The 22,990-nt window shown below is 50.7% G+C and overlaps 1 protein-coding gene across 1 annotated transcript in view; it reads right to left on the reverse strand.

The window, feature by feature from the left end:
- Positions 1-2,492: 2,492 nt before the first annotated feature.
- STK11 (serine/threonine kinase 11) overlaps positions 2,493-22,990 on the reverse strand; it is an 86,846-nt gene continuing 66,348 nt past the window's right edge. The window contains exons 9-10 of the mRNA XM_029613393.1: positions 5,763-5,980; positions 2,493-3,027 (exon numbers count right to left, since the gene is read on the reverse strand). Of these exons, the coding sequence (XP_029469253.1) occupies positions 5,778-5,980 (203 nt within the window). The 3' untranslated portion in view covers positions 2,493-3,027; positions 5,763-5,777. The remainder of the gene's footprint in view (positions 3,028-5,762; positions 5,981-22,990) is intronic.

A 22,990-nucleotide genomic window follows, 5' to 3' on the forward strand; every position in this document is an offset into this window, starting at 1 on the left:
AATAAAGCCCCATCCCCCCAGCGTTTCCACCCCCTTCTGTCTCACGGCGCAGCATCGCTAGCCTACTGCATCGATCAGTGGCCGCGGGGGCTCCCAGCTCGGGCCGCCACACGCACTGCAGGGGGCGACGGGGCAACCTCCCCGGCTGTTTCTAAACCGAAGCGGCAGTGCATTTGTTTTCCCGCGTGTATCAGCAGGGACGGCAGATACCGAAAGGCTGCGCGCTAGGCAGCAGCAGGGTCGCCTTTCCTAAGGAGAGGGCGCTGAGCTACTGCCGGCTTCCTTCTCCCATCCTGCGGGGTTAGAAAGCCCAAGGGCGAGAGCGGAAGCCTCCCGAGCACCGTGAAATCTAGAGAGTCGGGGTGGGGGTGGGGGGTTAACAAGTAAAGTAAGAATCGCATCTCCCAAGTAAATGTAGCCGACAGCCTCCTTCGAAAGAAATCCATGCGAAAAAGAGAGAGGTTCAGATATTAGCGAGCGGATGAAGTCCGTCTCTACCATCTCCGATAAGTAAGGCTGAGGCACATTAGCGGGCGAGAGGAGGGGGAGCAGCCCCGTAGCCCAAGAGGTCATTTCTAATTTGTAAACTGCTTTGCTGTCAATGATTATGGAGTTTGCAGGTACTCGGGAGAAAAACAAACCGACCTAAGATGGCTCCGCCATCAGGATCGGGGCGCGCCTGCACCGCCCGGAGCTGCACCGCTTCCATACAGTCTGGGGGGGGGGGGGGGGCTCAAACTGACTGAGCTGCTTGGGGGGGCCCTGTCCCCCACCTCCTTTGAAAGTCATCATCATCAGAGGTGAATTTCCTCCGCCCTAGGATGCTCAGCACTGGCCAGGGAGCCCAGCGATCATTGCTCCGCCACTGAACGAGATTTTACAAAGCCAAGGACTGGCTCCATGCTGGGCCAAGGACACAGGTTCATTGGGGGGGGGGGACTGGGCTCAAAATCATACCTAGAGAGACCTAGGAAGCAGGCCTGCAAGCAGAAGGGCTGAGGATAAAACAGCTGCACCTACTTCAGGTTACTTCAGACTTGATTCTTCCTGATCACGCTCACAGAATTGAAATCTGCTGGTGTACTAGACAGAAGGCTGCAGTCTGCTCCAGTGCCAGCAGGGGCTTCCTTCTGTAGTGTAGTTACCTTTCTAAGCAATGCCACCCCATAAATGGTGTACAGGAAGATTGCACTGCTGCTGTCCAGGGTGGAGGTGAGGTGGTTGCTGCTGAGCAGGATGGGGGCAGAGTGGGGGTGTAGCTTGCACTGCTGCTGCCTGGGGTCAGGGCGAGTCAGTGTGTGAGCATGAAGCTTGCACTGCTGCTGCCCAGAATGGGAGTGGGTCAGTGTGTGTGTGTGTGTGTGTGTGTGTGTGTGTGTGTGTGTGTGTGTGAGAGAGAAGCTTACACTGATGCTGACCACTATGGGGTCCTATCCTAAGTCTGCATGAAGCTTGCATTGCTGCTGCCCATAGTGGAGGTGGGGTACCAAGTATGGGTGAAGCCTGCACTACTGCTGCCCGTGATGGAGGAGCAGTAACGTGTGTATGGGAAGCTTGCACTGCTGATGCCCATGTATGTGTGAAGTATGCATTTCTATTACCCAGAGGGAGGTGGGGACAGGGCACACGTGTGAAGCTTGAATTGCAGCTGCCTAGGATGGGGGGTAGGGGTCAGCGTGTGCATAATGAAGCTTGCATTGCTGCTGTCTGGGGAGGGGCACAGGAGCAGTGCATGTGCATGAAGCTTGTGCTGCTCAGGGTAGGGGGTGGGGGTGGGGGTGTGTGAAGCTTGCACAGCTGCTGCCCGGGGGGGGGGGGGGGGGGGGGAAGAAGAGCACAGGGGCAGCACGGGTGAAGCTTGCACTGCTGCAGGAGGGGCAGTACATATGTATGTATGTGTGAATCTTGCACTGCTGCAGCCTGGGCTGAGGGTGGGTCATTGTTTGGTGAAGCTTGCATTGATGCTGCCTAGGTGGGGGTGGGTATGGGGGGGGGGGGGTGGATGAAGCTTGCACTACTGCTGTCTAGGGCTGAGGATGGGGGGGCAGTGCATCTATGTGAAGACAGCACTGCTGCTACTTAAGGTTGCGATGGGACAGTGGCTGTCTCTGAATGAAACTTGCACTGTTGCTGCTTTGTCCTACACCTACAGTGTAGGGCAGCAATGTGTGCATGGGAAGTTTGCACTGCTGCCGGGGGGAGGCAGCCTAGGTCTGTCTGTGACACTTGCACTGCTGCTCCCTGTAATGCAGCAGTGTGCATAAGTGAAATTTGTACGGCTGCTGCCAGTGCTGTACTTGATCAGTTGTGGGGGTAGAGAGAGGGTGGGCTTCTTGGCATGTGTGATTCACACTAGCCACAGTGCTGCCTCTCATCATACTCTGCCTATTAAATGCAGCAGCTTGGGGTAGGGGGAGAATGGTAAAGCTTTCTTTTCCTTTCAGCACTTCCGCTCCAGCAGCCAGCCAATCTGAAATGTTTCAGAGCAAGGATGGGTTAAAGCCACCGGTCATTTTTATTGGGTTTTTTTTTTTGTTTTGTTTTTTATAAAAATGCAATCCGTTCCCTTTGTTTGAGCCCTTTCCCGCCATGCAGGTTCAGCAGGGATGTAACACTGGTATGTTCCAGTCCACGTGTTTACGAGGTTCAGCTCTGTGTGCCAGTAGCAGTCACATCTCTCTATGTGCGTCTCTAATGCAAACAGGAACCAAAGGAAAATCGGCAGCGTAGGAGTCAAAAAACAAAGTGCGTCCAGACACAAAGCCAGTCACCAGAACCCTTCTCCTGCGCTCCAGCACGGGGGCCAAGGACAGCCTGAAGACCCAAAATCCACATACAGGCTAGGGCTTCCCAGTGAGCCCAGCCCTTCTTGTCCTAACATCTTCGCTCCTTTGGTTTCTGGCTCCAGGCACCTTCTCTTCTCAGTCATGGCTTCCTGCACAGAGGATCCTGGGATCCAGAAAAGGGAGATGGGGAAAGGTAGCGAGAGTACAGGAGGACACTAGCTGTTCAATAGGGTCCCGTAGACTGCAGAGAGAGAAAAAAAAAAAACAGACATTGGTCCCTGCCATAGAATCACACAGTAAAAGCAAAACTAGTGAATGGCCAAATGTCTGGTGGCAAGGAGTGCACTGGCACAAGGGCAGCTGGTTTCTGTGCTAGAAGAGCAGAGCGCTGCAAGGCAGGAATGAGGGGTCCTGGCAGAGCTGTGGGTGGATGTGGATTCTCTGTACTGGAACAGCAGGGGGTGCCACTACCAGGCTGGAGTGAGGTGCCCTAGCAGAGCTGTGTGCAGATGTGGATATAGGTTGTCGGTACTGGAACAGCAGGGGGTGCCATTGCAAGGCAGGAGGGAGGTGCCCTGCAAGAGCTGTGTGTGGATGTAGGTTCTCAGTACTAGAACAGCAGGAGGTGCCACAGTGCAGGAGTGAGGTGCACTGCAAGAGCTGTGTGTGGATGTGGATTCTCAGTACTAGAACAGCAGGAGGTGGCACAGTGCAGGAGTGAGGTGCACTGCAAGAGCTGTGTGTGGATATGGATTCTCAGTACTAGAACAGCAGGAGGTGCCACAGTGCAGGAGTGAGGTGCACTGCAAGAGCTGTGTGTGGATGTGGATTCTCAGTACTAGAACAGCAGGAGGTGGCACAGTGCAGGAGTGAGGTGCACTGCAAGAGCTGTGTGTGGATGTGGATTCTCAGTACTAGAACAGCAGGAGGTGGCACAGTGCAGGAGTGAGGTGCACTGCAAGAGCTGTGTGTGGATGTGGATTCTCAGTACTAGAACAGCAGGAGGTGGCACAGTGCAGGAGTGAGGTGCACTGCAAGAGCTGTGTGTGGATATGGATTCTCAGTACTAGAACAGCAGGAGGTGCCACAGTGCAGGAGTGAGGTGCACTGCAAGAGCTGTGTGTGGATGTGGATTCTCAGTACTAGAACAGCAGGAGGTGCCACAGTGCAGGAGTGAGGTGCACTGCAAGAGCTGTGTGTGGATATGGATTCTCAGTACTAGAACAGCAGGAGGTGCCACAGTGCAGGAGTGAGGTGCACTGCAAGAGCTGTGTGTGGATGTGGATTCTCAGTACTAGAACAGCAGGGGGTAGGCAGGAGTGAGGGGCATTAGCAGAGGCTAGGTACACAGGACTGCTTTAGAGAAGAGCACAAGATTTACAGAATTTATATTCAGTTTGCACCTAAAGAGTTAATGAAGCTTTCTGATCCTCCAATTCTACATTTAGAACTGAGGAAGAGCAATTTGGTCCAATAGTTATTAGAAAGTGGGGGGAGGTTATGAAATCTTTTTTTTTTTTTGTCAATTCTTTTGCTATCAGCTCCACTCACAGCCAGGTGAGTCATACAGCTCATGACTTAAACATTGCAATACAAAAAAAAAAAACCAAAAAACAACTCTCTCCAAAAACTGGAGAGTAAAGTGACAGGCTGACAGCACTGCAGGAGGGAGCACAGCTTTCTCTCTGGGAGCTTCACAATGGCAATTTTCTACAAAGCTGGTTTTGTTCTCAACTGATAAGGGCACTTGAATCCCAGGGAGGAGGAGAGAGAAAGGATAGAAGGGAATGGGAAGCAGAGAGGGAAAATGAAAGGGGCAGAGAGACAGTCTATCGTCTTGACTAGATTGTAAGCTTCATGGAGCAGAGGGGGGGGGGGGGTGTCTCTGTTTATCTGTACAGGGATGCGTATTAAACAGTAGTAGTAAAATGAAGGTGGAGAGAGACTCTTAAAAAAAAAAAAAAGGGAGAAAACTGAGGAGGACAGAGACCGGGTGAGACTGAAAGGGAGAATAAGGCGAGGAGGAGGGAGAGGCACCAAAAGTGGACCAAAAAGAGGGAAAACAACAGGGAAAGGAAATTCACTGCAGGGTGGTGGTGAGAAGAGAAAAAAGTAAAAAATGCAGGTACAGAAGATTTACAGCCTCTCCAGAGAAGAATGGACGGGACTCTCGTCTTCTCAAGTGCAAGACAGACCTCACATCCAAAGCACAAGTGGAGGAGGGGAGGGTGTGAAATCGGAAGGAGAAGAAGAAGTGAAGTGTGCAGAGCTAAGCAGAGAGATGGAGGGGTGGGGGAGGGAAGGAAGGAAGAGATTTTATACAGTGACTCATCTGCTGCTTTGTGGCTTCAGGGAGATGAATGCCCAGGAGACAGAGGAAAGCTCATGCTCTCTTAAGTTCGCCTTCATCATCCGCCCACTGCTATCCTCCCTCCCTCTCCCCTCATCAGGGCTGTCCTCCCCCGCACACATCAGAGCAGCTCAAACTCTGCCTTGAACAACTTTCAGATTTCACTTTCAAATGTGGCCCTGAAGAGAGATGGGGGGGGGGGGAGAATCAGCTCTTTCCCACCAACCTGTACAGTGCCCCACTCCCCAGTCCTCCCCACAGACCTGCACTGCCCCAGGTCCCTGCTCTTCCCAAACCTCTGACCTGCCAGTACAGTCCAAGGTCCCTGCTGTCCTACTTCCCAGTCCTAGGGGGCTGTCCATAAATGATGTCATGCTCCGATGAGGGGAGGGGGGGGGGGGTGTTACCACTTTTGTGACAAGGGAGGGGTTTGAAGATCTGTGATTAAGTGTGAGAGGAGAGGTGGGGGTTGATTTCCTGCCAAAATAGCATGACATTATTTATGGACACCCCCCCCCCCCTATCACATACCTGCCCGAACAGTGAGACAGCTCCAGGACCCCCGTCACACTCCCCAATCTCCTCAAGTACCTGTGCAGCCCCTGGGCCTTGCTGTCCCCATGTACCTGTCTGGCTGTGCGTCACTGCTGCTTGCAGGCAGAAAGTTTGCGGATCTTGCTGCTGGCGGAGACGGCCTTGCGCGACGAGGCGGTGCTGGCTCTCCTTTCTGACCTGCTTTTGCTGGAGAGCTGTGCGGTCTCCGTGCCGTTCATGCACACGGGCTTGTGAGAGCCTCTGCTGCCATTCTGTGCCATTTGTGCTCCCGCCTCCTCAGGCACCTGTCCTGCAAGAAGAACAGAGAAGGTTGGCGCACTTCCCACTGGCCCCTGCAGCGACAGCAGTGGGTGGTCTTCCCAAAATTATTTATACAGAATCTACAACGGTGGGACCATTGCCATAACTACCGCAGCAGGTGCTGCCATTTGAAAGGCTATGGGAGCTGTAAGAGGGCCTCAGCCTAAGGCTGCCATGTCTGTACATAAGTCACAGTACTCCTCCATGCTGGATTGTTCGAACCATTTAAATTAAAGTAGTCAGCCACTCGGCCTTGGCACATGGCTGAACGATGTGGTGAGAGGAGCTGGCCGAGAACCAGAGTCCAATCCTGCTCCTACTGCCGCTCATTGGGCAATCCACTTCACCCTCCAGTGTCTCAGGTACAGGGCCTGAAGTAATAAAATGTGAGCAAATAATGCAGACTAAATTTTAGCTCACTGTTTCTCTACTCATGGTAAAAAATGGACTTGACTCCAGATGCAATAAGCTAATGGTATGCCAATGCATCAGGAGTGTAAAAAAAAAAACAAAAAAAACTCATAGTAATCCGAAAACATGCAAAGACATGCTTAAGCGAGCATAAAATATTGTGCGCAAAACATCCTCTGTATATAAAACAGGATTTTTACTCACAAAACACAATCTGTGTACAAAGCATATTCTCTGTGCATAAAACACATGCTTTACGTGCAGAAAGGTTGATTGTACCGTGCTTTGTGTGTACAAATTCTGAGCACAGCACCCCTGCACCATGAACTCCATGGTCAGCCCCCACAGACTGACAGCCTGAGTAACATTACTGCTGCTCTGATCAAGAGTAGGTTTAATGCAGGTTTTCTTAGTGCTGGAAATGTTAAACACCTACGTGCATAAAGGAGCAATAGCCAAAGCCTTCAAGGGCATGGAATTTAAATGAAAGAGTGCCGATTTGTGCATAAAACTCCTTCCTGTAAAGAGAATAAAATCTGTGCACCGGAACTGCGTACCCAGTCCAGTGCACCTTATTACATGGTAAGCTTTCTGAATGAGGGACGTACCTGCTGAAACTGAATGTGACTTGCTCTGAGCTTGGAAAGGTGAGCAATTACATTTAAAATTGTACGAGACAGGACAGAGCTCTCCATGCTGGCAGAAGTGCCATCTGAGTCATTTTGCTTGCTGCCCTAGCTCTCAAGTGTACACTGAACAGTTGGCATTTCTTTAATATCTTGCTGACATGCACTTTTGGGGTCCTTGGGTGCACGAGCTATGGGTTCTAGAGCCAAGCTGCGAGGCCATCCATACCGCGCCCCTCCCTTGTGACAGCAGGCTGACCACTCACGTCACAAAAGTATGCTGCCAGCTAACCAACCTCGCCATGTTTGAAGAATCGCAAGCTCGCGCCCTCTCTTCACAGAGTAGCGCGTACACACTAGGAACCTCCCTGTATGTCTATGGAGATCTTTGACCTAGACACAGGGCCTTGGATTTAGATAAGGAAACTGCCAATGGGAGGAGGGGACCCATCTCTCAGGGGTGAAGGGGGCAGTTTAAACAAATGAGAAGTGTGGGGCACACAAAGCATACGCGCCAATATTCAGAGATGGACCCACCCCATCTCCTCCCACAAGGCTATAGCTTGGCGAGACTGTCGAGGATGCTTCCAAACTTTGCACCTCCCAGGCACACACACACACACACGTCCCAGCTGCCCCAGCCCTCCCCCGTAAGTACATGCACATGCCCCAGTTCCACCCCCTTCCCAGCACATGTAAATGCCCCAGCTGCACTCCTCCCCCTCCAGCACAATACACACACGCATAGGAAACAATCTGCAAACAAAGGCTGAACATTTCAATTGATGTCAGTAAGTGTGGAACAATGATTTCAGATATCCTTTGCAGCAGTAAAACAATTTTTTTCTTTTTACCATTCATGAAACAAAGCAGAGAGGATTAATATGGCTGTGAACCATCTTTTTTTCTTCCCTAGAAGCAGAATGAATCAGAGTCAACCCACACTACAGCCTGCAGCCCAGCAGTCAACCCCCTCATCCCAGCCCAGGCTTTACAATTTCACTACAGATAAAAAGACGGCACTTTTTTTTTTTGTGATCAGACTCATTTTTCTGCATCTAAGGATCCTCTGTGCTACCCTGAATTCCCCCTCTCCTGGGCAGTTTTTCCTTGACATACGGTAATAGGTCTGCTTCCATGGCATGACTTCAGGAGAGGAAGCGCAGCTCCCTGATACATCCAAAGTATGAATACAGCCTGAAGAGCTGGAGATGGGACTCAGGAGAACGAGGGGCTGAGAACAGGACATGCCCTAGAAATGGACACAGAGGACAGATAGATGCATGCATGGCAGCTGAAGTGCATTAGAGAAAAGGCCTACAGCCACTGCTCTGGGGGGACGAGTCCGTGAAAGAAATATTCCCTGCGCCACTAGTACCGGCCTTCTGGCAACCACTTAATCCACTACTACTGCTTAACATTTCCATGGCGCTACACAACATACGCAGTGCTGAGCAAACACCACACAAAAATAAAGACAGTCCCTGCTCAATAGAGCTTACAGTCTAATAAGACAAACGACTTGGGGCATTTCATAAGGTAAGACAATGCTTAAAAAGCAAAGAAAAAGAAGTTAGTTAATGAGGCTAAAAGCAGACCATCAGACCTAAGATATAAAATCAGCCTCAAATAGGCGGGGCCTTTAGATGGGATTTAAACATGTAATCTGAAGTAAACACTAGTATATAGCAAACTCAAAACAGAAACTCATAAAGAAAATGGCACAAACCCTTGCAATGTGCCAGTCTGCAAACTATGCCAGCTCATCTCACGGTTACCCGCATAAGAAACATGGGGATTCCACTCCTGCTCCTTTTCCAAGGTGGAATATATTATTCAAGGCAGAAACTGTGACGAGGACTGCCGTCTGAGCGAAACATGCCAGAAGTTAAAAGACAACAACAAACTTACAGACACAAGATCACGAGACAGAGAAGGGCAACAGCACCTGCATGGGGGGGGGGGGGAAGAGTTTATGGAACCATCATGATGCCAAAAGAGAAACTCAAGAGGAATCCAGGAATGTGAAGAATTTTGAAGTTAGAATGATCAAACACTTTGGGATTCACGACCAGAAATAATCCTACCACTTCTCTGCCGCCTTATCACTAGCACTACTTCACACTACCATTGTAATGTATTTTATGATTCATTTATATTTTCTGGTCAATGTCATTTGCTGCTCAAACCTGAGGGAGTGTTAACTTCCAAAGGCTGGTCAAGAAATGCATCATTAGTCCAATAAAAAGATATCACCTTATATTATTTTTGTTTATTTCTAAGAAGTCATCAAGAAACCTCTTTCTTGGCTCAGTCTCTTTGCAAGCATTGGTGCAGTTGACCTCTAATTCCTCCTCACCCCCTAAAGCTCCATGCATGCATACGGAGTGCCATCTTCTTATAGACAGCTTGCAGACATGCTCTGGCTGCAGCCTCCAAACTGGATCAGGCTCTACTTTCTGCCCTCTAATAAGTCGCCAAATGACAAGTGGCCTTTAAACTGCAGGTTTTAAAGATCTTCAAGGACATGACTCATAAATGCAGACAGCAACCTCAAAATGAGAGCACATCCCTGTCCTATAAGAACATAAGAAATTGTCATACTGGGTGAGACCGAGGGTCCATCATGCCCTGTATCTTGGTTCCAACAGTGGCCAATCCAGGTCACCTGGTAAGAACCCAACAGTAAACAGATTCCATGCTACTACTGCCTGGTATTAAGCAGTGGCTTTCCCCAAGTCAACTTGGTTAATAAGAGTTTATAGACTTCTCCAGGAACTTGTCCAAACCTTTCTAAACTCAGCTATGCTAACTGCCTTAACTACATTCTCTGGCAATGAATTTCAGAGCTTAATTGTGCATGGAGTGAAAAAGAATTTTCGCCTGCTTTAAATGTGCTATTTGCTAACTTCACGGAGAGTCCCCTAGTCTTTGTCAATGATACAACCAGCATCACCCACCTTGCCCCACCCATATTATCCATTGGATATTGGCTCGTATGACCAGCAGTACCATCTATGCCCTGTGCCATTTCCTTCCAACACGAGTAGCAGCATCCACTGTTATCCCACACCACCTCTGCAAACACCTCTAAACTGTATTCCACGCCAGCTCCTTCTGACACCAGTAACACCCAGTGCTCTCTTCCAACAACACTCTCCTGCAACATCCACTGTACCCTACGCCATCGCTTTCCAACACCATTTCCAGCAGCATCACTGTATCCTGCGCCATTGCTTCCATCACCTACTGTACTCCATATTTTCTCCTCCCAGACATGACCAGCAGCACCCACTGTACCCAGCACATTCTCCTACCACCACTTTCAGCAGCACTCGCTGTACCCCACACCATCTCTACCAAAACCACCTCCAGCAACACCCACTGTATACTGAGCCATCTCTTCCAACACCACCACCACCACCCAGTGTTCCCTGTGCCATCTCCCCTTCCAATACAACCTCCTACAGCATCCACTATACCCATGGCATCGCTTCCAACATCACCTCCTGCAGCACCCACTGCGTCCCACGCCATCTTCACCCAACACCATCTCTTCCTATAGCACCCACTGTGTCCGGCGCTCTCTCTGTCCAACCCCACACCATATCTGCAATCCCCACCTCCAGCAGGACTCACTGCGCCCTGTGCAATTTCCTTCCAATTCCACCAGCACACATCTAGTCGCACAGTAAATTGACAGAAAGAGATCCAATTGGCTCCTCTAATCAACCTAGTTGTATGAGAGGATATAGCTCAACTAGGTTATGACCATTTGTAGGATATCACTCCTTATCCAAATCCGTTTTTGGGGTTTTTTTTTTTTTTTCATTGCTTCTCAACCATGCTGAGTACATGAGCAAAATAAGTTTCATACTTAATCCAAACATTCAGCTCCCTCCCCCCAAACGTGCATCTAAGCTTTATAATAATCAGTCACCAAAACTAGCTTGGCTATTGCCTGAAAGTCCTGTCTGCTAGTTCCCCACGGCCTTGCTAGACAGTATGTGGCCACCACCATTTTGCTGGCATCGACCCAGTTGATTTCTGTTGCTATCAATCCAGCCACCCCATGGCTCGCAGTACCGCTAGTTTTGCTTCATTTATCTATCCTTTGTTTTGTTCTCATACCCTCCCCTTGCTCGAGGAAATAAAGGGTGGATTATTTGCAATTCTCCAACCCTGTTCCTATCAGTCATAGAATACATCATCCAGCAAGGATCACTTGGCCATCCGGTCTGCCCCACTTCACTCCCGGTGCAACGCCAGAGACCCCACCTGATGCTTAGCCTCCCCCTCACTAGGGATCCTATGTGCTTATTCCAGGCTTTCTTGAATTCCTTTACCGTCTCTGTCTCTGCCACCTCCATTAGGAGTCCATGCCATGCATTCACCCCCCCTCCCCCCCTTTGTGTCAAAGAAATATTTTTTTATGCTGCTCCAGTTTTCCCCTCCAGAGCCTCATTGTGACATCTTGTCATAGGGCATTCTATCCTCTGAAAAAGGTTTGCTTCTGGTGCTGGATTTATTGACTGTCTCTATCATATCCCCAGTTTCTCCACAGAGAAAGCGCAGTTGCTTACCTGTAACAGTTGTTCTCCTAGGACAGCAGGATGTTAGTCCTCACATGTGGGGTGACATCATCAGATGGAGCCCGGCACAGAAAACTGAGCATGCCCAGCCTGCTGCTATCCGCGCACCTACACGAGGTCCCCCTTCAGTCTCGTAACTTAGCAAAACTACGAACGAGAAAAAATAAAACAAACCGAAGGTGAACCCAACATCGTGGGGAGTGGGTGGGATTCCTGAGGACTAACATCCTGCTGTCCTAGGAGAACACCTGTTACAGGTAAGCAACTGCGCTTTCTCCTAGGACAAGCAGGATTGTAGTCCCACAGTTGCCGAACAAGGTGCCAATGGGCAGAACACAACTGCGGCGCTGTGGGAACAGGGACAGTCTGGTCACACAGAGAGCACCTGAATAGATTGCAGAGGACAGACTGGCCAAAAGCGCTGTCCTGGTGACTATCCCTGTCGAGGCAGTAGCAAGCCGCGAACGTGTGGAGAGAACTCCAGGCCGCGGCCCTGCAGATTTTGGCGACAGGGATGGGGCCACCGATGCTGCCATAGCCCGCACAAAGTGAGCCTTCACCCTGCCATCCAGCTGGATGGCAGGGTGAAGGCTCTGAAACACCCGACCAGTGGCTGGAATAAATGGGTGCCACAGCGACCCCTTGGTGGTAGGTGTTGAGCTGGTCTGGAGGCCAGACCCAGAGAGGTGCCACAGATAATCCAGCAGGCAGGGGAGCAGACAGGAGAAGGTGTCCAAGTCCGTGGCCACCGCAACAAGTGAAAAAACACTTCCACTTCGAGCTGTAAGACCTCCGAGTGGAAGGTTTCTGGGATTCAATTAAGACCCTGGAAACACCATCCAAGAGCTGCAAGGACTGGAAGATCATGCGCTCAACATTCACACCGTGAGGGCCAGGGCCTGGAGGTTCGGGATGCGCAGGGTGCCCTGGTTCTGCGATAGGAGATTGGAAGCCATCCCCAGCGGAACCGGTGTGCTTATGGACAGGTCCTGGAGCAGAGGAAACCACGCCTGCCTTGGCCAGGAGGGTACCACCAGGATCATGGTGTGTCTCCCCCCCCCACCCCCTCGCAGTTTTGTCAGAGTCCTCGAAAAAAGCGGAATGGGGGGGGGGGTACGCATACATGAGACCTTGTCCCCAGTGAAGGGAGAACACATTGCAGTTCGGGGGGGGGGGGGGGGGGGGGGGGGGGGGGAGGCCCTTCCCCGGAATCAGGGAGCAGAACATGCTCAGCTTCTGATCGTGGGGAAGAGGCGAACAGGTCCAGGTCCGGCAGGCCCCAGCGCCGGAATAAGTTGGCTGACACCGCTGGGTTTAGGGACCACTCGTGTGGCTGGAAGGACCGGCTGAGGCGGTCCGCCAGCGTGTTCAGGTGGCCCGGTAGGTAGGTGGCCTGTAAATACATCCCCCTGGAGAGGGCCCAATCCCAGACCTGTCTCGCTTCCTGGCAGAGGAGGAAGGAGCCCATGCCGCCCTGCTTGTTGATGTACCACATCGCTACCTGGTCGTCCATTCGGATGAGGATGACCTTGGAGGACAGTTTGTCCTGGAAGGCCCATAAGGCGTACACAATCGCCCGCAGCTCCAGGACGTTTATCTGGCAGATGGACTCTGCCGCAGTCCAAAGGCCCTGGGTATGCAGGCCGTTCGTGTGGGCCCCCTATCCCTGAGGTGAGGCATCAGTGGTGAGGGTTATCTGGGGCGGTGTGGACTGGAATGGGAGTCAGAATTCCAGATTGGACAGGGCCTCCCACCAGGCCAGGGAGAAATGAAGAGGGTCCATGACAGTCACTGGCGCCTCCAGGTTCTGGGATGCAAGGCCCACTGCGGGTCACCCATCCCTCATGCAGAGGCGGGCCAAGGGGGTCACATGGACTGAGGCCGCCATGTGGCCCTGTAGGCAGAGCAACAGACGGGCCGGCACTCTTTTTCTATTGCAAACGAGGGTAGCCAGTGAGGAGAGGGCAACCGCTCGATCCCTGGGCAGAAAAGCTTTTGCTTGTGCCATATCCAACCTGGCACCAATAAAGTCCAGACGAGGAGACGGACTGAGATGTGACTTGGGGAAGTTCAGCTGTAAAGTCTGAACCGTCAGGGCCAGAGCATTCAGAGCCCTGGAGTGTGAATCACTCCGGATCAGCCAGTCGTCCAGGTACAGAAAGACATGGATCGAGCAACACCTGTAGTAGGTAGCCACCATCGCCAAGCATTTCGTGAAGACACATGAGACTGAAACCAAACCAAAGGGCAGCACTTTGTACTGAAAATGTGCCATCCCCACCAGGAAGCAGAGGTACATCCTTTAGTTTGGGACAATTGCAATATGGGCATAAGCCTCCTTTAAGCCGAGGGAGCAGAGCCAGTCTCCTCTTTGGAGGAGTGGGATTAACGTGCCTTGGAGAGACCAGCTTGAATTTTTCTCTTACGAGAAATCGGTTTAATGCCTTGAGGCAAGGAACTCCTGCTGTTGCTGGGGAAGGCCCTACGCAAACTCTTGGACCTGTTTCCATAAGTTGTGGTCGTATTGGGTCATGTACAACTGGTAGGCTGCAATACGGGGCCACCAGCATAGCCTCCTGGAACATTTTCCTCCCTATGCCACTGAGCTCCGTGTTCGCAGCCAGGAGGGGCAGAAGTGTGTGTCCGGGAGCGTCTGGCCTTTTTGAGCAGACTGGTGGGGTAAGTGCCGCCGTTCAATGCCAGTGGCTTGTTGAACCAGATAAGTTGCATGAGCTTTCCTGTTCACCGGGGCAATCGACACCGGGTATTCCCACATATGGAAGAGGAACTCCTTAAAGATGTCGTGGACCAGCCCTGCCACAATCTCTTTTGGGGCTTCAATGAACTGGAGGACTTCCAGCATCTTATAGTGGGTATCCTCCTCCGACAGGAGCTGGAAGGAGATGGCCTCAGCCATGGCCCTTACAAAGCTGGCGAATGACAGGTCTTCAGGCGGACAGCGACACCGCTCCTCCAGAGGGGAAGGCTCCAAGAGGGGGTTGTCTGAGAACTCGGAAGATGCGTCCGAGGAGTCATCGCCCCATGGGTCATAGGGGCCCTCCTCTTCACTAGGGTTTGGATGCTAAGGATGGGGATAGAGAGGGGTGGTAGGCCTGGGTCCCAAAGGCACCGAGGGTCGTGGGGGCACTGACGGCAGATAGACCCTCGGGCATCAAGGGGGGCATTGGCCAACCGGTCCCCGAGGCCTCATCCTGCTCCTCGGACTCGGGATCGCTCTGGTGGAGGGAGTTGGTGGCTGAGGAGGTATTGTAGGCCTCTTGGACACTAGTTGTGTCAGTAGGGCGACAAGGATGTCCAGACGCTCCAGCAGGGGTACGAACATCGAAGGTGGAGGCTCGGGTACCGGTATGGGGGCCGGTGGCGCCGACACCTTGATGCTCTGAAGCGCTTTGAGCACAGATTGCACCCTGTGGTCCAACTCCTCCTGAAAGTCCTGTGTAGTAAGGACTGATGGAGGGGGACGAGGCATTGCTGGCACACCCTCGGAGGGATCACGAGGGGGCACGGCGCCCAACACCGTTGCCAGTGGGGAACGCCTCGGGCTACCGGGGACACTAGAGGATGGAGCCTCCAGTGGCCGGTGCCGCTTCAATGGCGGCCCTGGCTGCCGCTCTGGAACCGTGTTGGGACGGTGACCAGTGTAGATACTTCCGGGTTTCTGGTGCTCAGCCCGGACGTTTCCCGGTGCCAAGGACGATGATGACCCCGAGGTTAGGAGGAGGGGAAAGACCATAGAGGATCGATCTCAGTCTCCTCGATCCTTAGGGGTACTGGAGAGCTGGACCGCCAAGGGAAGAGACGGGGACAGTTCCCCACGGTCCTTAGGCGTGGAGGATACCGATGCCGAAGTGGAGAGCTAAAAAGCTTCTCCATTTTATCCAGGCGAACATGATGCCTTTTGGGGGGGTCATTTACTAGGCCCCCAGGCAGAGGATATACACCTCATGCGGATCCATGATGGACATGGTCCGTGGGCACCGTCGAAAACCTGACACCATCGAAAGAGAGGCCGGTGCGCGTTCGATGACCAATGGAGACCCAAAACGGGAGTTGGGAATAGACTGTGAACAACAACGGCAAAAGCCAAGGGTTCCTACCGGAGGAACTGAATGCGAAGGGGGTCCTGATGCAGAACCTCAAAAAACACAGCAAAAACACTTGCAATGGTTTGGAGCTCAACAACCGCGGAAAAGAAGAGACTGAACGGGGACCTTGCGTGGACATGCTGATAGCAGCAGGCTCTATCTGATGATGTCACCCCACATGTGAGAACTACCATTCTGCTTGTCCTAAGAGATTGCATATTTAGGTCCCGAAGTCTTATTTCATATGGCTTTTTGTGCCATCTCCACACTATTTCGGTAGCCTCTCTCTGGATCACCTCAAGCTTGTCTCCTTTTTGGAGATATGGCTTCCCAGTATTGTACACAATGTCCTAGGTGAGGTCTCACCAATGACCTACACAGAGGCATTACCCCTAATTTGTTCTGCTGGTCATGCCTCACCCTAGCACTATTTCACTACCTCTTCGGTGTTCATCAGTTTCTCACCCCTAATCCCTTGGATTTCTGTACCCCAAAGGCACGACTGCATTTTTTTTTTTTTGCATTAACTCTTAGCTGACAAGCACTTGACCACTCAAGCTTTCTTTGATCATGTTTCATTCTGTCTATTCCCTCAGGGATGCATCCTATCTGGCCCCACAGCTTTGATTTGAATTTTGCACAAACCTTTTTTTCCGTAAATGGTGTGGCATTTACCCAGCTACTATACATACCCCAGCCAACAAACTGTGGTCAAGGAATGCAGAAGGAAAATGTTTTAGTGTTTCTGCATATTCATCATGCTCCATACTCCTACTTTTCTTCCCCCTCTTACAATCCCAGCTACACCTGTTCTCCTGAAAGTGAGATCTTGTGATCTCGAGATCTCACTTTCCTATCTTTTCTTCTGCTCCCTTCACTGTCCTGAATCCTTTCCTGCTTCTTTCAGCTTTCCCAGATATTCTTCCTGGTGCTCCTTTTTCTCATATCCTTTATGCTTTCTGAATGATTATCTTTTTGCTCGTATTTTCTCAGCCACCAATTTGGAAAAACAGACTGGTCTCTCTTCCCTAACAAGCAGGTTTATTGTGCTCACTATATCCCCTTTTTAGTTTAAAAGCCCACTATTGTTTTACTTCACAAAGAATGTCCCACCCTGCCAGCCCCTGCTTATGGTATGTCCCCTATTTTAACAAAGTTTAATCTCCTGTATGATTCCCTCTCTGCTTGGACTCAAATTAAACCATCTTATGTTCACTGGTGTTCAGGTGACCACCTACCTGGACATTAGAAATATTTTCTCCGTTTGCAAGCACAGGTCCAGTATTGCCACTTATCTTGTGGGTTCTGTTACCATTTGCCTGAGGAGGACCTTTTGAAGAGAGTCCAAGATCTATTTCTGATTCTGCAGATGGGATGATACAATCCACATCCAGCAGGCTAGAATCTTCCACCAGCAGAAATGTCCCTTGCACTGGAGTCTTATGTATGTCTCTGACTAGATTTGTGTTCAACTCCGTGGCACAGTGAGGGGGGGTGGGGCAGGCCCCCAGCCATTGTGGGGGGGGGGGGCACAAAGGAAACAGGGGATCACATGCCGCCCAAAGAAGAGTCTCTACGGCTGCCCGATGGCAGGAGGCGGCGGCCTGCAGCTGCCGGGCAAGACCATCCCGCCCAGCAGCAGAGGTGGAGGCCCGCTAACTGAAGAAAAGGGACTGAGATCTAGCCAGAGCCTTCTCACGTATGTCTGTGTAGGAGAGGGAGTGGATTGTGTGCGTGCGCATGCGCAGGAGAGGGAGTAGAACCAATGTGTGTGTGTGTGTATGGAGGAATCGTGTGCGTGCGCGTGTGTAGGAGAGGGAGTGGAACCAGTGTGTGTGTGTGTATATGAGGGAGCAGAAATGGAGGCAGCGTGCGTGTGCCCAAGAGTGTGTGAGCCTCAGAAAGAGGAAGTCTGCCAGTTTTTTTGTGTCTGTGAGCGTGTGGGTGTTTTGAAAGTGTTTGTGACAGTGTGAGCATGAGGATGAATGTGTGTATATATGAGGAAGGAGAAAGTTTGTGCACCTCCCTTTCCCTCCCACTATGCCACGACAATCTCAGGTTGACTGGAAGTCAAAAGTTCCCAGGTATGAAGAGTGAGGATTTTTGTTTTGTTTTTTTTTAATCCTTATTTATTTTAATTAATTGGGTGTTATTTGATGTGTGTGCAATTTTGAAATATTGTATTGGTGTTTGAGAAAAAATATGAGTTTTAATTGGATGTCATTCAGTTCATCTGGTGTTTTAAAATATTTTTTTTTTATTAGTTTGGTTTCACTGTTATGATTAATGCTTTATATTTCTTGATTTTATTGTTTGATGTTTTCTGAGGAAGGATGATGCTTTAACTTTTTCCATAGATGCACTACATACTAAATCTGATTTGTTGCGGTTTCCAGTTTAGTTTATATCTGTACTTTTCCAATTATACTTTATGGTCACTTTATTCTATATTTGGCAAGGGTTAGTCTGTGTTCTGCATTTGTGATTGAGGTTAAGTATTCTGCTAATGTGTCATTTCTATGTAGGGATCTATTAGAAGCTTGGTTGTTCTGTTTACCTAATAGGAGGTATATTGGTGTTTTAGGGCCCGGTGTAATGTTTGCAGGGTCACCTTTTCATAGGGTGGTAACTGTTTGAGTGCTGGCAGTTAGTGCTGTTTTGGAATGGGAGGTTTATTATATTGTAATTGTAATTTAGCTTGCTCATGGCTTTCTGAGCACCAAGCCCAACATACATTACAATAGCCCTAATATCATGTGTGTTCCAAGGGTCTTTTTGGCTTTTATACAGGGTTTTCTGGTTGACACCACAGCAGTGCATGTAAATATAATATACATGCTTCTGAGATATTTTTTTATCTCAAGACAGTACTTTTGAGTGCCCTTTGTCATGTAAAATCTTTTATTATAAATGCATAATTTGAGATTGTCTGGAGAGGGCCATGGTGAGGGGAAGGCTGAGCATAAAGCTATAAGATTCACTTAGGGTGCCTAATACCCTTGTACTGATCCTGATTAGAAAATACAAATAAAATGTAAAAAAAGAAAAAAAAAAAAAAGAAAAAGAAAAAACAGAATGAGGAAGGGCCAGCACGAGGACTGCAAAAACCTTAGCACTGCCCCTGCCCAGAGGCACCATGTGATGATGTGCTGGTTGGGCTCCCACCCTTCCCCAAAGAGAGATCCCATACAGTTGTGCCCATGTGGTGATGAAATGGTGGGGGACGCATGGGAGACAACACAATTGCATTGGCCCCTGGAGACCCTCGCTATGCCTCTGGTTCAACTCTTCTGTCTGTGCTGGAGGTTGGTAGGTCACTCGAGTGTAGATGGCAGTACCATCTCCCCTTTCCAAGATGCCTTCTCCATTTCCCAAACCCCAGAACTTCTGTGGCTTTAAAGTTACAATGTATGCAAAGTGCTGCTTTATCCTCTTCTCTGCCCACCCTGAAAGGATTATAGCTGGGTAGTCATGGCAACTCACTGAACAGGTGTCTTCAACAGCCATAATAATGGAGAAATTACTTACCTGATAATTTCGTTTTCCTTAGTGTAGACAGATGGACTCAGCACCAATGGGTATAGTGTAGTCCTGATAGCAGTTGGAGACAGATCAGATTTCAATCTGACGTCAGCCCCTAGTACATATACCCCTGCAGGAAGTGCAGCTCCTCAGTATTCTCCTCGAAAAGCATTGTGGATATATGTGTGACTGACTGATTGATTAACTTGAATAACTTCATAACTGGGTTAAACTTTATAACTTGATTAACTTGATCTGGTCGAATTGGCTATAGCTAGAGACTGCCAGTGCCTTCAACTGGAAAGCGTCGACACCCGGCAGGGTGGGTGTCCTAAGTGAAGGAAGCAGGGCTTACCCTTGAATCATTCGAAAATTCCATGAGTAACAGCAGCCAAAGGTGGGATGCTGAGTCTGTCTACACTAAGGAAAAACGAAATTATCAGGTAAGTAATTTCTCCATTTCCTAGCGTGTAGCAGATGGACTCAGAACCAATGGGATGTATAAAAGCTACTCCCGAACCGGGTGGGAGGCTGCCCGTGACCCACTTAGAATAATCCTTGCAAATGCCGGGTCCTCCCGAGCCTGAACATCCGGGCGGTAGAACCCGGAGAAGGCGTGGATGGAGGACCATGTCGCCACCCTGCAGATCTCGGCGGGTGACAACATTCTGGTTTCTGCCCATGACGCTGCCTGGGCTCTAGTAGAATGGGCCTTGACTTGTAAAGGCGGCGGTTTGCCTACTTCTACGTAGGCCACCTTGATGACTTCTTTGATCCAGCGGGCTATGGTTACCCGTGAGGCCGCTTCCCCTTGTTTCTTCCCGGTGTGAAGAACGAATAGGTAGTCCATTTTTCGTACGGGTTCAGACACTTCCAGATATCTGGATAAATGTCTGCCGATGTTGAGGTGACGTAGACTTCGAGCTCCTTCCGAATTCTTAAACTCGTCCGGCGATGGTAGCGAGATGGTTTGGTTGAGATGGAAGCGTGACACCACTTTGGGAAGGAACGAAGGAACCGTGCGTAGCTGGATGGTTACCGGGGGGGGGGGGGGGGGGGGGGGGGAGTCTGAGGAATGGCTCACGGCAGAACAGTGCCTTTAGTTCCGAAATGCAGCTGGCTGAACAAACTGCCAGCATGAATACCTTCTTCAAAACCAATAGACGGAGAGAAAGTCCGCGGAGGGGCCTGAAGGAGGCTCCTGCTAGAAAATCCAGGACCAGGTTGAGGTTCCAAGAGGTACCGGCCACTTTAGGGGTGGGCGGATGTGTTTGACTCCCCTCAGGAAGCGTGAAACTTCCGGGAAAGAGGCTATGCTGTCGCTCTCACTCTTGGTGCCATAGCATGACAATGCAGCCACCTGTACCTTGGAGTTGAGGGACAATCCCTTCTGTAGTCCGTTCTGTAGAAATTCCAATATCGTGGAAATTCTGACTGAGCGTGGTATGATGTCGTGGTCTTCACACCAGGCTTCAAATACTCTCCAAATCCTAATGTACGTTAAAGATGTGGAGAACTTGCGTGCTCGGAGCAGGGTGTTGATTACAGCCCCCAAGTATCCGCTCTCTCAGGTGAGCCATCTCAAGGGCCAGGCCGTAAGAGAGAATCGAGCTGGGTTCTCGTGGAGGATCGGCCCTTGTTGGAGCAGGTCTGGGTCGAGGCAGCAGCAGGGGGGTCCCTGTCAGTAGTCTCCTCATGTCTGCGTACCACGGTCTTCTTGGCCAGTCCGGGGCCACCAGAAGTAGTTGTCCCCTGTGTAGCTGTATTTTGTGAATGATCGCGCCCAATAGGGGCCACGGCGGGAAGGCATATAATAGAGTCCCCTGTGGCCAGGTCTGTACCAGGGCATTGATCCCTTGAGACTGAGGTTCCCGCCTGCGGCTGTGTACCTGAGTACTTGGGTGTTGGACCGGTTTGCCAGGAGGTCCATGTCTGGTGTTCCCCACCGGCTCATCATCATTTGGAACGCTACGGTCGACAGCTTCCATTCTCCTGGGTCTAGCCTTTCTCTGCTGAGGTAGTCCGTTGTGACGTTGTCTTTCCCGGTGATGTGGACGGCCGAGATCTCCTGGAGATTTACTTCCGCCCATGCCATTAGGGTGTCTATTTCCAGAGACACCTGTTGGCTTCTGGTTCCCACCTGACAGTTGATGTAGGCCACTGTTGTGGCGTTATCCGATATTACTCTGACCACTTTGTCTCTGCGTCTGTGACCGAACCCGTAGGCAGGCTAGTCTGACTGCCCGTGCTTCTGGGTGGTTGATGTTCCATCCTGACTCTTCTGCGTTCCACTGTCTTTGGACGGTTAGTTCCTCGCAGTGTGCTCCCCATCCTCGTAGGCTGGCATCCGTGGTGAGCAGGATCCAGGTTGGTGAGGATAGCCTTGTTCCCTGGCTTAAGTGGCCGTCTTGTAGCCACCAGCGTAGTTGGGTCTGAATTCTGCCCGGGAGCTGGAGACGTACGGTGTAGTTCTGGGACAGTGGATTCCAGCATGATAGAAGTGAGCGCTGTAGAAGTCTCATGTGAGCTCGTGCCCATGGCACTACTTCCAGTGTGGATGCCATCAGACCTAGGACTTGCAGGTAATCCCATGGTGTGGGGCAAGGTTCGCTCAGCAGGATTTGTAACAGGTTCCTCAGTTTTGGTCTCCTTGTGGGAGTCAGGCTGACCCTGTCTTCCTTGGTGTCAAATCGGACTCCTAGGTATTCCAGAGGCCGAGGGCTGCAGGCAACTCTTGTTTGTGTTGACCACCCATCCAAGGCTTTCCAGTAGAGTTTTGACTCTGTTGGTTGCCTGGTGACTTTCCTCTGGGGATTTCGCCCTGATCAGCCAATCGTCTAGGTAAGGGTGTATGAGAATTCCTTCCTTCCTCAGTGTTGCTGCCACCACCACTATGATCTTGATGAACGTCCGGGATGCTGTGGCTAACCCAAAAGGTAGTGCCCGGAACTGGTAGTGACGGCCCATGATTTTGAAGCGTAGGAAGCGTTGATGTTCCTGATGGATCGGGATGTGTAGGTAGGCTTCTGAAAGATCCAGGGATGTGAGGAACTCTCCCGGTTGTATCGCTCTTATTACAAAACGTAGGGTTTCCATGCAGAAGCGGGGAATCCTCAGGTGGTGGTTGACCGACTTGAGGTCCAGAATGGGCCTGAATGTCCCCTCTTTCTTGGGGACGATAAAATAAATGGAATAATTCCCAGTATTTATTTCTTGTGTAGGTATTGGAATTATCGCTTCGAAGGCCAGTAGCCTGGTCAGTATAGCTTCCGCTGCCACCCTCTTGGAAGGGTCGTAGCAGGGGGATTCCATGAACTTGTCTGGAGGGGTTCATAAGAAATCCAGGTAGTACCCCTCTTGAATGATGGTTAGGACCCACTTGTCCGAAGTTCTCGACCCATCTGTGGTAAAATAGGCTAGTCTGCCCCCTATGGTTTCTTCCCTTGGACGGGTCGGCTGAATCTCATTGTGGGGTGCGGCTGGGGCTTGGCCCCAAGCTGGTTCCCTTTTTGTTGTGCTTGTTCCGAAAGGACTGGTTCCTGCCTGAAGGGCAGGGCACTTGATAATTATTTCTGTATGGATTGAAGCACTGTGAACCTCTGCCCCTGGAGGATTGGGGGAAGGGTCGCTGGTTTCTCTTGCTTTTGTCCTCCGGTAGCCGCAGTAGTGGGGACTCGCCCCACTTGTCAGCCAGTTTCTCTAGTTCACTGCCGAACAGGAGGGATCCCTTGAAGGGCATCTT

Source organism: Rhinatrema bivittatum, chromosome 8 (genome assembly GCF_901001135.1).
Source record: "Rhinatrema bivittatum chromosome 8, aRhiBiv1.1, whole genome shotgun sequence".
Lineage (NCBI taxonomy): Eukaryota > Metazoa > Chordata > Amphibia > Gymnophiona > Rhinatrematidae > Rhinatrema > Rhinatrema bivittatum.